The sequence below is a fragment of the Meleagris gallopavo genome, chromosome 2 (genome assembly GCF_905368555.1).
Source record: "Meleagris gallopavo chromosome 2, MGAL_WU_HG_1.1, whole genome shotgun sequence".
In the NCBI taxonomy this organism is placed as follows: domain Eukaryota; kingdom Metazoa; phylum Chordata; class Aves; order Galliformes; family Phasianidae; genus Meleagris; species Meleagris gallopavo.
The window spans coordinates 73,187,169-73,203,501 of record NC_139405.1 but is presented as its reverse complement, the minus strand read 5'-3'; the positions used below and the strand labels follow the sequence as shown (position 1 = coordinate 73,203,501).

Genomic DNA, 16,333 nt, shown 5'->3' with positions numbered 1-16,333 from the left:
GACAGAGGAAAAAAGTGGTTATTTTCCTATACATACATACTTTAAAATGGGCCAAATTCTTCCTCAAATTCTAGCCTCGTTATTATTTCAGTTAGTCTCAAAAATGGGGAATAAAGTGATGCCCACACATATGTAGAAGGGTAATTGCCCTTTCATGGGATGCTCTATTGCAACATCATGAGCTGCTAAACCTTCTGACTTAACCCCAAGTACCATGTTTGTACTCAGGATAAAGTTTTTCGAGTTGAACATCGTGTATTATTTTACCTAGAAGTTCCCTAAATGCAAGTTAAACATGCCCAGTACTAACTTACTCAATAGTCATCCTGGCAACTGATTCAAGAGAGTTGTAGCCTGCTGCTGTGAAATTATCCTTATATCTTTCCATCTTAATAGCTTGTAACCATTCGCCTACGGAGCAGAAAGTGGTAAAATCGGGAGTGTTCTGGTCCAGAAGAGGGCTAATTGGTCTATGGAGAAGGAAAAAGGAAAGTAAGTTGTTTCCAAAGAGAGTAAAACATCAGGGAGTATTTAGCAAGGTGAGAGTCAAATAAGTTTGGGGTATTCAAAACTTCAAGAGTAGAAAGTAATAGGTCTTTATAAACAGGTTAGATTATTCTGTGAATAGTTCTGACTACACTGTAGCTCACAATATGTATTTCCTAAACTTAATCATGTAAAAGATGAGAGGTCAGAGTGAGCAACAACAGCCTAATGGACTATTTTTATCAACACTCTACCAACCTAGCATGACAGCAGCTGTAACTGAAGTTGCTGAGTAAAATAAAGATACTATTTTTAAAGCATCTTAGAGAATGTAGCAGTAACTATTCCCATTATTCAATTGGATGAGACAAAACAAAGACAGGGAAAGATCAGAGACACAAAGTAAGTTGCTTAAAGTCACAGAGCAAATCAGTCAGTAGAAGAACTGGGAACGGAACACAGGCAAGCTGATTCCCTAGTGCATTGATCTAGTTTGTGAATCAAAAGATTACCATGATTAAATAAATCACCTGAATTTTATGAGGAAGTCATTAAAAGCTACATCATGAAGTACAATGAGATGCAATCACTGAAAGGAAATAAAGCCAGAATACAAAAGGTAAAATCCTCAAGTATAGCAAGTCAAAGTACTTTGGCCAAACAAAAGTATAAATTTCTACTGTATGAGTTCCTAGTAGGCAAGGGATGCATAATATGAAACTACAACAGATTGATGATCCTTGCCATCAAGACTTCACAGTTTTAAGAAACAAGGATAACAAAGACTGCTTGTAGTGGAAAGAATGGTGAGCAGGCAGCAGTTTACTGAGAAGTGTGTTAGTTCCACAATATTTACTTTCTTTATTTTGGTTATTTTTTATGAAAAGTCCCTTTTGGCTTAGTTCAGTGTAGTACAAAAGGAAGGTGAATAAGGGATGGGAAGAACAGGGAACAGAAGAAAGGAAAAACTGAGAGACACATGGAGCAAGTATGAACTGGAACCAGCCACCAACCAGAACATCCAGAACCCAGTCATGCACATCATCATATGAGCACTCACTAAAGATTTTCTTACCTGCTACAAGTTCCCAGAGGGGTTTTCAAGCTGTTTGGATTCCTAATCATTTTGTCCAGAATACCAACTATCTGCTCAAACTTTGGCCTTTCACCACGTTCTTTCTGCCAGCAGTCTAGCATCAGCTGGTGTAGTCCTGCTGGGCAATCCATGGGTGCTGGCAAACGATAGCCTTCTTCGATGGCTTTTATAACCTAGTAGTCAAGAAAAGGTCATTTTCCATTAAAGTATATTTAAGAAATATATTTTTGCTACCTTGTGCAAGAAATGAACAATAGTAATGATGATGATGATGATGATAAAAATCAATAAACTAAAATTTGCCATCAGCATTGCAAAAATATGAAACTTTTGTTTTGACACTAGCCTTCATTTTTTAAATAGTTTCCTGATTTTATCTTTGGGTTTTATAAAAATACTGTTCTGTATGTGGAGAACATGGCTCTATTATCTAGTCAAGTGAGCAGCAGGGAGCAACAATTAAATTCACTAAGGGAGTAACAGATAGATTGATAAATGGAGTTATTTCCGAAAGTGTTATTACTTGCCCCAAGGCCTTTATGAGTGCGTGGTAGAAGCAACTGACTTGTAAGTGGAGAAGGATCTGTGCATACATATATAAAATATAAAAAGTCTGAAAATACTATAAAAGGATCCAAGAAAAATGCTTAGCAGATAGGAATTGTTTAGGAAAAAAAAGTTGTATTTATGTCTAGCCATGTTAGCTTAATGATAAAGTAGCAAAAATGTGTCATGTGGATGAAGAAGACCTAGCTGAATGGTATTTTAATATATCACCTTAACAGTAAGTTGGATGTAATAAGAGATATTGCCAAACAGTGATATAATCGAAGAAGATCACAAACATCTGAACCAAGAATTACATCCACTCATCAACTTCCTTTGCAAAATTCATTTGGATTTAAGTGAGAAAGAAAAATGGTTAAAGTAAAATCAGAGAAAAACTGCTGTAAACCTTGAGAGTAGGATAAGAAAGCACATCAGGAAGCAATGCAGAAAAGAAAAGCTTGTGAAAAAGGACTAAAACATTGTTCACGGGGGATTTCAAGTATACTGACATTGACTGACATAGCAGTATTAGAATTGCTAAGGAAGGGTGCTTGTTCTTGAAGGGTAGCACACAGGACTGTGTCCTCCCTCAGCTTTTACAGAAAGCACGATCAGAAGCTGTTCTAGAGTTAGCCCTAGGAAACAGATCTAGTATGATAAATGAAGATGGTGAATATCCAGGGTTTAGTGAAAATAATAACCTCAGATATAAGACATTCCATAGGTTGTGTGAGAAAACACAAAAGCAGTGGACTGCAAAGTAGACAGAACTGCAAAGAACACAAAGTGACCTTCAAAAAAGCTGGCTAAAATCCATGATTCTATCAAAACCCTTTTTGCAGAAATGAAGTTTTGTGAAAAGAGGACATATAATCCACAGACAGGGCACTTATTCACTGGCAAGCTCGTGTCACAGGATGCCCTTCTGACCTCAGAGAGGTTGCCTCCTCTCCCTGGGCCTCAGCATTCTATCTGTACATTTAGAATGACAATACTATACTTTCTCAAAAATGACTGAGAAATATTCAATTCCTGCAGTAACATCCACACCTTGAAGAATGAGGGTGGTGACCTTTTAGTGACAGTGAAGTTACCTGTCAGACAGCGTGGGAAGAGAGGATTTCTGCAGGAGAACAACATAGAAATTGCAAGAACAATACTATAAATGAAAAAACCCAAACCATTAAAAATAAAATGCAAGATCTTTTGCAATAGAACTAAGAGGAAAAACAAAAGAACAGCTCTTCTCAATCAAGAGTAGCAGTGAAGTGAAAAGTTAAAAACAAGCGACAGTGTGTATAGGAAAACTGGCATGCTATGAGAGAAGTAAATCAGAAATCTCTAAGAAAAGTTCTTCTAAAGAACAAAAGTTAATATGTACGATATGTATATATGAAGAACTTATTTAAGAGGTCAGTATGCAGAAATAACCACTGAAAAAGTAGATAATCCCAATAGCAAAACCAATACCAAATTATTCAAGGAACTTTGAAATAACAAACCAGATTCTATCCCATTAAGGGATGGTGAATACATGAACACAGTTTTTTCATGTTCACTACAGTCCCAAAAGAAACTAGAGAGATAGGAATCAAGGTATGATATTTTTAAAGGGCTGCAGAATCAGCTTCTTTGATGTGTATGCTGAGCAAAATGAACATGAAGCCTGAAACTTGGAGAAATATAAATGAATGAGTTATCTACAGATGGATGGAATAGCTGGAAACATCTAAAACACTGTAAAAAGATTCCAAAATATAAGTAAAGTAGTGTATGTGTCTTTTGGCTTCTTTTTAAGTTTTTACAAAACTGAGACAATTTGAAGGATACCAGTATCTACCCTGTTTAGAAGAGTGGCGTGGCATTCTAAAAATCAGTATTCAGAAATGGATTTAGGAACATATATGTTTCCATACAAGCAAAGCTACAAAGAGAGCACAGCTGAAGTTCTTATTAATGGAACTGATTTATATTGTCTACATTTGCCACAATTTGTTTTTTGAACTCTGCTTTTGCCAAAAAAAAAAAAAAAAGAGAGAGAGAGAGAGAGAAAACGGAGCACTGCTGAGAATCAATTATGCTTCTCTCATATAATCTGGCTATCTGAGAATGTAAAGTCAATTCAAAGAGGGTCAGGACTGTTCAACGTCTGTGTTGGTTGCTGTCAAAGATCAGAGAAAAAATAAGGGTAGCAGGACAATCAAATGTTTGGTTTGTGGTTATCACACTGCTTCTGGTTATGTAGTAATAATAATAAAAATATGAATGTTGATAATAATAAATCCAGGAGTGCAGCAAATTAAAAAAAAAGTAAATCTAAATTCTTACCCTTTTCTGAAGAATTAATCCACACCAGCACTAGTAAAAGAACTAGCAAACACTGGCATTCTAATAGGAGAATAGAGTAAAGCATAGAAAGAAAAGTGTAGAAGCTAAACTGTATGAAGGCACCTGTTACTAGCACAGTATAAGCTTTAAGAGAGATTGCAACAATAATCTCTTCTTTATCATTCTAAAACAATGACTTAAAGGAAGAGGGGTGGGATTAAACAAGTGTCTTCAAAAGATGCAAATTTAGACAGAGATCTGATCCCATCTATGACTACATCCACATTTAAACAAAATAATGCGCTTAAGACATATAAACTGCCTGGGCGTGTAAGCAAAATGAGAAAAGACATATTTAGTACTTTTTGCTTAGAGTTAAACACTCCCACTGATAACTGTGAAGGAGAATAAAAAAATAATAAAGTGATGATTATACATTTTTGCATCACGGATTTCTTTATATAGTTGATTGGATGTGGATGTATTTTGCAAGGTATGTTTCAGGACATGTTTGTAACGATCAAAACATACAAAAACATTTGAAATTATTTTTAACAAATCATCAATGCATCTTTTATTTACAAGCTACTGAAAATTATTATGTAAATGTTAAAAATAGATGAAACTGTGAGAAACTGTAATTAGCTATTTTATAAGAAATTATAATTGATTTGCTTTATTTGCAGTTTTTTTGCAGAAGGAATACTTTCTAGAATCCATCAAGGAGTACAAAGATATTGGAATTTCCACTATTTAAAAGTTGTTCCTTATTGTTCCTTGAAAGACAGGTAAGGTTTGCCTTTGAGGCATCTTATATTCCTGTCAGACTTCTTTTATGTTTGAATCTAGTACAGAAGGAAGGTGTCAAAAGAAATGAAAATCTACTGGGTGTCTAGGGAATGTAAATATTTCTCTTCCTCTGCCCCAAGGACTTGTTTGCCCATATTTTGACAGTCCATGAAATCTTTGACACTGAGACCTGTCAAATATTAACAACTTTGCACTGTGCAAAACTGACTCATCATTTACGCTTTTATCATTTTTTTAAACTTCTATGTCTATCATTCAATCAAAAAATAAAATAATAATTATAATAAAAAAGAAACTCAAGCCCCCAACCCAAAGAAATTTAAATGTGAATCATTCTGACATCTTTCTCGTCTGCGCAGCTTTTCCCTGTGTACTTTCTATATTAATAGTTAGTCTTGTCAGAGACCAAGATTAACACCTATCTGTTCTAGTACTGCTGACCTGTTGCTCCAGGTCATATTTTATGCAAACAAAGATATTGTGAAATCAGCATAATTAACTTTAAAATGTAGGTCATTAACTGCCACTCAGATTTTTAACAACTTTTTCCAACTGATTAATCATTGTTCTGAGGTCAGAAACTTCAGAATTAATTTTTCACTGGAAAAAATTAGTTCCTTCTATGCTTAAGCATAATAAGGTGAAGTGCACGTTGCTATTTTTGATGTTCCAATTTTACTTTAAACTTGGGACAAAAACCATAATATCCACATAGAAGTAGAAAGATTTAAAGATTAAGTTGAAAAATGAAAGCTTTGTAACTTTTTCTAAGAACCCTACTATCACTTCCTAAAATAAAATTACATTAATGTATGGTGAAATATGTGTATGCATTTAAAATATGTAATATTTGTGCGCTCACGTGCTCTTACAAAGTATGACCTACATCTTGATTAGACATATCCCAGTAAGGCCGTTCTCCATAAGACATTACTTCCCACATAACGATTCCATAACTCCATACATCACTGGCTGATGTAAATTTGCGGTACTGGATGGCCTCTGGAGCTGTCCATCTCACTGGAATTTTTCCACCCTATGTTTAAAAAAAAAAAAAAAAAAAAAAAGTACTTCTCCCACAAAGTTTCCATACCATTTCACACCATCTTTCTTAGAATGCATTTATAATTACTTCTACCAACATCAAAGTCAGTACTTACACAATTTATCATAGTTTACTGATTGCAGAATTTTCAAGAGTCTTAAGCTCTTAATTATACGGACTGTAGAAACTTAGGCACCTGTCTAAGCTAAGTTGGGTGCATTTCTCTGTAAGAGCTTTTCTTTCCATTGATTTTAAGGGGCTGCTGAGATGTCTGATTTAAACTCGACATTTAACTCCTGGGTGACTGAAGCTAAGGGAAAGGAATCTCATTCTGTGTATATAAATCCCATAGAACTGTCATATGGCTCTTCTGAAATCTCAGTCTGGCACTTTAAAACCAGGATCCCAGCTAGAGCCCAGTGGCAGGAGTGACACCCCTGAATACCTTTGCAGTTTCCCAGATCCCTGTGCCTGCCAGAGCAGATTCCAGGGGCCCCTTCTTTACTCAGCATGAGAAGATAGGTAGTACAAGGCCTCACTGATGGAAAAGGGAAGCTGGCTCAACAAAAGAATAAAGAGCATAGTGTGCCTGATGAATGGTTATTTAAGAAAAGCATCCCACCCAAAAGCAAGGGAAAACACGGGAGTTAAGCTTTGTCACAATCTTGCCTCAAGCTAGTCAAGTTTTTGCTAAGATAAAATCTACTCTGAAAAATAATAATACCCTACAAGTATTTTAACTGATTCAAATTAGGTGAGGTGACTAACCTTTCTATGATTCAAACTTCTATATGCGTTCAAACAAAGAATCACGTGGAAAGGAATAATGAAGATACTGTACAAAATATTTAGATCTCTATTAAATAAATATACACGCTCTTGCAAAAATATCAAACTCTACTTAGAGACAGATTTCTGCAGAGACTATCTTCCACTTCTGTGTTTTCCATTTCTTAAGGAACTAATGTATTTCTTTTTTCTCTGCTTGCCAGAATATATGCTTTTTAGTAACTATATCTTTAAATGATTAAAAATATATAAATTTCTCTCACAGTGGTAGTGTAAACGGCTTCTGGATCATCTTCTATAACTCTGGAAAGGCCAAAGTCTGATACTTTACAAACAAGGTTGCTGTTGACGAGAATATTGCGTGCTGCAAGATCCCTGTGTACATATCCCATATCGGCCAAATATCTCATTCCAGCAGCAATTCCCCTCAGCATTCCCACCAGCTGAATGACTGTAAATTGCCCATCATGTTTCTGGAGAGAAAAAAGAACAGCAATTCTTTTATTTTATGGCTGATAAAAGAAATAAGAATTATTTTTACAACTTTAGATTTCTAATTATTTACATGAAGCGGTTCATCTTAGGGCAAAGAATCTCACTTCAGATGCAAGTTATATTTTGTTTCAGACATAGAGCAGTACGTCCAGTTAAGAAATGTATGAGTAGCTCACATACTAGAAACAACAAAACTCACTAATCCCAGTAAGATTCTCACTAACTCATGGCAAGTCTTTTTTTAAGAAAGCTTACCTCACGAAACAACTCCTCATAGTTTGCCTTTATGCTCTTCATTTCTAAGAATAATTGTATTTGTCAAGAAAATGAGAATTGTCTACTTTTAGAACCCAAGCAAACAATATTTTTTAATAGCCTAAAATTTATGTACATATAATTTTTATATATAAAATATATATGCATTTCCATTCTCTATAGGGTGGTACACATTGTTTTACAGCCGGTAAGCAGTAATAACTGGCTGGTTCAAAACATACATCCATAACTCTAAATGCTTTTCAACTTGTTTTTCCATGTTCTTCTCTTAAACATGATTATAGTTCATTTAGGGATTCTTCATTCATTTCTGCCATGTTGAAAAGCTTGGAAAAAAAAAAAAAAAAGGTAGAAAATTGAGCTTCAAGCATCAGTTGTCTCAATTTAGCTGGTGCAGTAATAAGTTCCACCATTTCTATACCACATTAAATCACTTAAATTCTTAGAATGTTTTCCATATTATCCTGTTTGATCTTCTGATTTCTGATCTTACTTTGCTGTAAAAGATCAAGAACTGCTAACATTCTACAAATTCAATTTCAACCTGAAAAGGCTTTTTATTGTATTAATATCATGCATGTATGCATATAAATATATACACATGCAAACATAAAACATATACATACATACATACATATATATATATATACACACACACACATATATATACATTTAAATAACAAGGTATGTTTTGACGTATTTTCATTTTGGCACTTACCCTAAGAAATGCATCCAATGCCCCATTTTCCATGTATTCTATTACAATCATGACTGGTTTCCCTGAAAGAAATAAAGGCACATTTTCTTTGAGAAACCATAATAAAAATGGACTGCCTTTTTTTGATAAAACATGTTATTTCTTTGAAGGACTGAATTGTCGAGACACGAGCATTTCAGAAGCCTCCAGCACTGTTTTTGAGCTCTAATAAGTTCTTAAATGTCGGCATGGAATGTTGGTCATGATTCACAGAATTAAACTGTACAAATCAAAATGTCAGTGTGTTCTTCTGACTCCTGCTGTGTGAACAGGACTCTGGAATAATGACACTTCAGATAATATAAAAGGACATAAGAAACCTTATCTCTCTGCATGGTCTTTGAGGCTAACTGAAACAAGAAAAATAACATATTTCAAAGTACTTCATCTTCTAATCATGCACGCATCTTAATTTTTTTCCTCAGCTTGTAGCATGAAGTAGGTATTGTTTTAGTTAGTTACGCATCAGGAGAGAATCCATTAGGACTATGCACCCTGTTTATAATTTAAATCTTTGACCATGAATAAACTAAAGTAATTTCTGCCATTAGGTTGTTATCTGACTGACAGATCAAGCTGCTGCTTACCTCTGGTAACAACTCCTTCTAAGTGAACAACATTGGGGTGGTCAAATTGTCCCATGATGCTTGCTTCACACAGGAAATCTCTCCTTTGCTTTTCAGTGTAGCCAACCTTCAGAGTTTTTATGGCTACTGCAACATCTCTCTTGCCAGGAAGCTTTAGACGTCCACTGCACACTTCACCAAACTCTCCTAAAATGAAGTAGATCAACACTGAATTACTCTGACTATAATATCAATACTCTTTACAGGTCTTGATTCCACTAGCTGCTTAAGTATGTGTTTAAATTTAGTGTATGAATATTCATATTTTAAATGGATTACTTAGGAACAAAGTCAGGCACATGCTCTACATTAATTGCAGAGTGAATACATAGCAGAACAAACATATGAAGTTAAACCAATCTACAGCATTGCTGTCTCAATCTTTGTAAAACACTTTTTAGTAATTTATTGCTCTTTTTTTAAAAAAAAAATAGGAACTAAAAATGAAGTTTCGTTCATAAGAAAATACTACAACAGAAATAATAATACCATTTGAAGTGAAAATGTCCTTCAGTTCTAGATGGTTTCATCACTATTGTTAAGATTCTTTTTTTTTTCCCCTTTTTAAAAGACACCTCTTTCAAAGCTGCTTTTAATTTAACATTGTTATGGTGTTAAATGAAGCACTACGTTATTACTTTCAAGAAGGATAATTTACTTTCCAGATTATAAAATTAAAGGTGTGAATTATAATATTTTTGTTACATTAAACAAAGACAAGCAAATACTGGAATTCTGTAAAAGGTTTATAAATTAAAAGATAATTGCAACTTGAAGAAGCATGTGAAAAAAAATGGCTAATCTGCAAGAACTAAAATAATAATAATAATAAAAAGGTCTCAGCAACCATAATTTAGGAGAGAAGTAATTGGACTGATTCGGACAGGAAAGTGCATTGACATATGTGAGATGTGGATCTCAGTGTCAATACATGCGTCTCATTATTATTATTCAGATTGTGAAAAATTTAAGGATTGCCCCTTGCCTCAGAGCAGCATCAGCAAGGAGAAAAAGAGAAATCCCTGTTCTGTAGCCAGAAAGAAAATTTTCTTGGGACACACACAAGAATATGGTGGTACCATCTTTTACAGGGAGTAAAGCAAAATACTTTCTGACAAAAAGGAAAGATTCACTGCAGAGCATCTAGTAGTCTGGCACTTTGTAACTTTATCTGGTGTATGGGAGAGGAAGAACCAAGTTCCTCCTCCAAATCCAATCAAGTCTGACATTTACCTCCAGCATACCTGTGGAATGTCTTAACATTAAGCTATTGAGTATACAGAAGTATGCAGACACACCTACATTTAAGACATGTTTTAGGATGAGCTAAAAAAACAGCGATAGAATTAGGAAAGACTGACATAGACTGTTTGATTAGAAAATCCTTTTGAGATATAAGCTGAGGTCTGAGAAACCTGCTGGGATAGCAAATGGCAGACCAGAAAGAGCGTCTGGAAAGTGCCTAAGGAGATAGATTCTTAATTGTTCTAATTTATAAATGCTAAGAAATCTTGTTTGAGACGTTATCACTGTTCCAGCACTACTGTTTTCCTGACACTCCCAACAGCAGAGCTCAGAGAAGATAAGAACAGCACCTGGGCCTCAGCTTTGCAGTCCCTCCAGCCCACAGGAGTAGAACTTTGGCCAGACCATATTTCCTACTGACTTGTCTGGGCAAATCTCCACTCAGAATTGCCAGTTTTGCAAATCTCACTGGAGATGACTGCATACATAACCAAATTCCTCTCTCTCTGTTCTGCGCTAGCTGAATTAAGGTTAGCTTCCATCAATTCCAAATACCACTCTAAACACAGTGTTCTATCTGAGCTAATCAGGCTGATGGAGGATGTTGTTCTTGCCTGAACAGATGAGGCATTAAGCTCAACTATACTCGGGAAATGGAGTTAGGTTTGAACACCCAAGTCACAGCTACGAATATTAAAAAACAGGGGCATACGTAATGATCAGCTGATGGATTTCTCATGTCCTTAGATTAGTGCTTTAACCTTCCTCCTGCACTTCATTAGCGATGTTGATGACTATTAATGAATTCACTATTCACTTTAATCACAGTCTCTAACCACAATAACTGACTAAAGGATAATAATTTTCTCTCGCAGTACCTTCTGGAACTGTTTTTATCCCATACTGCGTGAGTACTCATAAGACATGAGTATATGTACGTGTTTGTATGTGATACTTCAGTGCCAGGTAATTGGGATACTTGGCATGGAAGGCACTAAGGTTTCCTTAGTGTCTTCCAGATATCCTTTCCAGCTCTCTGCGATCTGATTTTGATTGATTTCCAAAAGGAGATCACTCAGGCAAACCAGAAACTTGCACGTGTATATTATGCATTTCAGGACAGGCTGCTAGCCAAATAACTTTTTTCCCAGCAAAGCAATATAGTTAGCTGAAAAGGTGCCCAAAATGGACCCAGAAAATATGACAAGGGTGTGAACACTGCACAGCCGACAGCCACTAGCTCAGCATGTCAACAAGTAGCAGGCTATGACAAAGGATCTGAAGTAGGAACAAAGACTCCACACAGTGGGCACCACAATCTGTATCTGACAGGTGGCCACAGCAGGATGGTAATGAAAATGTTGGCAACTAAAAAACATAACCCTCATGCAAATTGAGCACAAACATACTTGCAGCCTGTTTGAGAGAGACAGGGCACTAGTCAACAGGTGAGGTGGCCAGCAGTGCTGGTACACATTGAGACTGCTAAGTGGCTTTTCTGGTACTGTCACTAGCAGCAACTCTACACTCTTCTTTGATATACAAGTTTCAGCTGCTTCTTTTAGTCTTTAGTGTTCTACTGTATCTAGATTTCGTTTCACTCTACATTCATAGGGTAAAGCCATAGCTAAAACCCCCCTACACAATATATCTTCACCATAGTACTTCTAAATAACTTTCTTTAGAACGACTACTCTCACAAGCTTTTTTGCTATCAGTTATAGTAATTAAAATAAAAAAATAATCTGTCAACAAAATTAACATTGTGGATTTCCTTTGCCATAACACTGAAAATATTAGTGTCTTAAATTGTATCCTTTTTGCAAGTGAAGCATTTTCAGCATTTTGCTCAGAAGGCTTCAGAAAGTCCAACTGAACATACCATCATGTTCAGAACTCTTGCAATGATGATAGTTTTTTAGCTCAAAGCAAAAGATAAAACTCTGTAATTTTTCTGTGCTAATCTAGATTTTTAATCTTGTATACTGCATATTTATTAGAAGAGATGTTGCCATTCTAGCATCACAGAAAATTAGTAGGGATTCTTATGCTCTTAGTCATCTGAAACAGTAATTTTCTCAAGCAGTGTTGTTAATTACGATGGTACAAGTCCTTGATAAAGACATGATTCAACAAGAGTGAGGTTACTTTAAAAATGTGTTGTGATTTCTAAGCGTAAAGATTTTTCTGCTAAAAAAGCTTATTTTAGAGATCTTTATTATTCTCTTTTAAAATAATACTGCAGTATGTAATTTACTGTCATGCCAAACTACAGGGTGATTTTAAAAGTATTTTACTAATACTTTTATAAAACAACAGGAAAGCAAAATAACATTTCCTCCAGGAATCCCAAGTATTTGATATTTTTCTTACCCACAGAAATTTAATTTCACTACATAGAGTAGTGCAATAAAAATGTCACGTACCTTATTAATGGAAACAAATGAAACTGCTTTTTTAGAGCATGAACACCATGACTTAAGTAGGTGGTAGACAGTTCAAGAGGAAGAAAAGCAATGTAATGCTGGTGCAATTACAATCAGTCACAAGAAGTTAAACAATAACTTTTTGTCTTCATAAAATATCAAAAAGAAAAATGGCAGAACAGAAAACAGCCTTAGGGAAGATTTTGTTCTACAGAAACTAGACCTTCCTAGTCTGCATGTAAGATTTTGTGCTGCAGCCAGTTTTCCTTACTAACATAAAGAAAAAATGAGAGGCCAAAAAACCGTTTTGCAATAGAAAAGCAAGCAGAATTTGCAATCATGCCTAACCCATTCATTCTGGCAGTAAATAATAAAAGCAAAATCACTTCCCCCCCAAAAAATGCATACTAAGCAGTAGATATAGAAATTAAAAACTCACAGCCCTTCAATGTCAAGCAAAATCTTCATATACTTATTACATATACTTATACATATACTAATTCTACATATACTTATATCCTTTTTTGTGTCCTTTTTAGCTTTTTGTTTCCCTGTTTGTTGTTACATTTTAGAAGCAAGTGTAGTTTCACTGTTCTTAACCACTTTGGTGAATGCAAAAAGTTCTTCTGTAGAGGAGGTATAATTATTTGCCTGTCATTATGATATATGAGTTTCCATCCTGGCTAAATGGAACAGTTGAATAAGGAAGCCACGACAGCCTTACCTGCACCAATCACACGCTCAATTTTAATACAAGAGGCATCTAGCTCCTTGGCGAATTGATGGACAGCTCTATTTGGGTCCTCGTAGGTTTCAGGGTCAATGTAGGTTTTGGTGCCTGGAAATTTAACTGTAATGATGTAAGAAAGCATGACTGTGATGAAGCAAAGGCACTTATTATGCAGCCAGCCCAGGAATTTCATTATGCAGAGTGCTTCTTGGAAGAATGAGCCTGCTTCCACAGTGCCTGAGTCAGCTGCTCTGAGAGGCAACTTTAGTTTTAGGCATCATCTGTAAGCACGCTGACACAAGTGCACAATCCCAGCTTTAAAAATGACTAACATTAGCATTTTCACCTACACCTCTGAGTGAAAGAATAAACATTAAATAACAGTCAGTGGAACAAAATACAAGACCTGAGTGGGAGTAGAAGTAAAGTGAGGTGGGGGAGGAGGGAATAAAGGAGGTGAAGCTTTCTTTTCTGTGTAAAGACAGCTTACCCTCTTTTCCCAGATTGAGTAAACAACATTTCTTTACGTTATCTCTTTCTTCTACAGGGATTTGAAAAGCTCCTCTACCTACTTCAATTTGTTTAAACCACTGAATGTATTTTCAGATTCCAGCAGTAGCCAAGTTAAATTATTCACACCTCTTAGAATTTTTATCCTTAGGTATGTGTCTTACACTACAATATGAACATAAGAAACACTTATAATCAATGTGTAAATACACAGGAAGGGAAAACAGATGCTGTGGAACAATTACCTCTCCCAACTACCTAAGTGAATAAAATGTAGCACCTGGGTTCTACTCCTTCATTTTCCAATACAGCTTTTAGTGTAACTTAGGCAGCATAGTGCTCTGGCCAGCAAGCAGTGTTTCCCTTTTCCTGCTGATGCAAGAAAATTATTTGCTCTTCTTTTGAAAGCAGAAACTTCTGGTGAAAGTAGAGCAACCTGAAAATCTATTAACCAAGCAATTTTTATGAAATTAATTTGACTCTCAAGGATTACAGTTCTGGGTTTTAATTAAATCAGCAAATTAAAACTCAATATGGAAAAGCAATAATGTTCCAGTGCTAAATGATGTACTGATATACATGAATTGGATCAAAAGTCAATACATAACAAAAATAATTTATAGTTGCTTTGTAATCTCTTAATTGATCATAAAATATTTTAAATATCAAGATATATTGAAAAATGGCTTACTAATCACATTTTTACGTGTCAGATTGCGTGATTGATGAAAACATAAAATTAAAAACTTGTATGAAGAAAAAGCTAAAGTAATTGACTGAGGAATCTAATGAATTTGCATATAGAAATTTTATTCAAGATTTTGCCCAGATGTTATTGCTCGTGATATTATGTACTCAAATGTTCTTTCAATTGTATTGACAATACCACAGATTTTTAAAAATATATTTATTAAAACCAAAAAAAGACCACAGAAAAGGAGAATAAATCAATAGATTAAACTCCTATAATAACGCTTTCGGGCAAGGAGATGGAGAATGAGCCATTCTCATTGTATTTTTGATAAGAGGCCTGGATTGGAGGTAACCTTGTGAATCTCAAATGGTCCTCTGATGGTTCTTTATTCAGGTTGTCATAAAACATTTTGACAGAATACCAACGTGAAATAGTGCTGGCATGGATTTGAAGACACTGTTAGCAGAAGGTAGGAGGAAGCAAAATATAAATTTGAATTGCTTGAGTAAATTCCTCCACTGTTTTTAGTCTTTAAATGTAGCACTTGGGCCACAGAAAATTCAGGGGGATAGAAATAAAAGATAGGATATTCTACTGAAAGCACTACTTTAAAATTTGTTATAAAAATAGTTTTGTGTTAAATGTTTGTTGTAAGTTAAGCTTTTGAAAATCCAGTGTGATATCTCTACATATAAGAAGGTTGCCTCGAGGTCCTTGAGAAGAATGACGTCACAGTTCTGAATTCTGTTCACAGCTCTATGAACCAGCTGGTTACCAAAGCACAGCGTTCCATCTTCTTCTGCTTATGAGTATCAAACAAAATTAAACACTAGGCTGTCAATCAATAGATGATGAAAAGCTATATTGGTAAAAAATGACTTACATTTGGCACTATTATTTTTAAAAAGATTGCGTATGCTAACTGTCCTGACTGATTTTCCGGATAACCAGATTTCTCCAAAGTGAAATAAGAGAAATAAAGATTTCTCACAATTTCTAGATCAACTATTAAATGTTAAGTAGCAGCTTTCGTGTTAATTTGCTTACACTTCCACTCAAACAAATAACATAATAGATAATTGAAATGAGGCGAGGGATTATTTAGCTAGCATCTTTCCTTTGTTTATATGCTCAAATACAAGAATACATAGTCGATCTTTTCCTTCAGAACATAATGGGGATTTAAAAAGTGAAAGCAGTAGCTCTTCTGAAGATGTGAAAAGCTTATAGTGCATCTGTGAGAGGCAAATTTCAAAACCATTGCTTCTAGAATAGAAACATTTAAGTTATATCAGATCTTCGATGAACTCTTTAAAATCAGCTGTTCTGCAAATGCACTTTGTAAATAAGTCTTATCCCATTATTATTTTCCACCTTTCTTGTACAGATTATAAACTGATTGATAAAAGCTGCAATGTTGTCACTGCTTGGTTTAATACTCACTGCATTTAAATGAAATGATTTAGGTAGC

At 35.1% G+C, this 16,333-nt stretch overlaps 1 protein-coding gene across 6 annotated transcripts in view; it reads right to left on the bottom strand.

The window, feature by feature from the left end:
* EPHA7 (EPH receptor A7) overlaps positions 1 to 16,333 on the bottom strand; it is a 169,720-nt gene that overhangs the window by 30,000 nt on the left and 123,387 nt on the right. For 3 of the 6 annotated variants that reach the window (XM_085217624.1, XM_010707611.4, XM_085217628.1), the window contains exons 10-16: positions 13,653 to 13,778; positions 9,219 to 9,404; positions 8,593 to 8,654; positions 7,367 to 7,576; positions 6,156 to 6,305; positions 1,562 to 1,755; positions 315 to 470 (exon numbers count right to left, since the gene is read on the bottom strand). In XM_085217624.1, coding sequence (XP_085073750.1) covers positions 315 to 470; positions 1,562 to 1,755; positions 6,156 to 6,305; positions 7,367 to 7,576; positions 8,593 to 8,654; positions 9,219 to 9,404; positions 13,653 to 13,778 — 1,084 coding nt within the window. The remainder of the gene's footprint in view (positions 1 to 314; positions 471 to 1,561; positions 1,756 to 6,155; positions 6,306 to 7,366; positions 7,577 to 8,592; positions 8,655 to 9,218; positions 9,405 to 13,652; positions 13,779 to 16,333) is intronic. The other 3 variants (XM_085217626.1, XM_010707612.4, XM_085217627.1) reach the window with 2 other exon arrangements.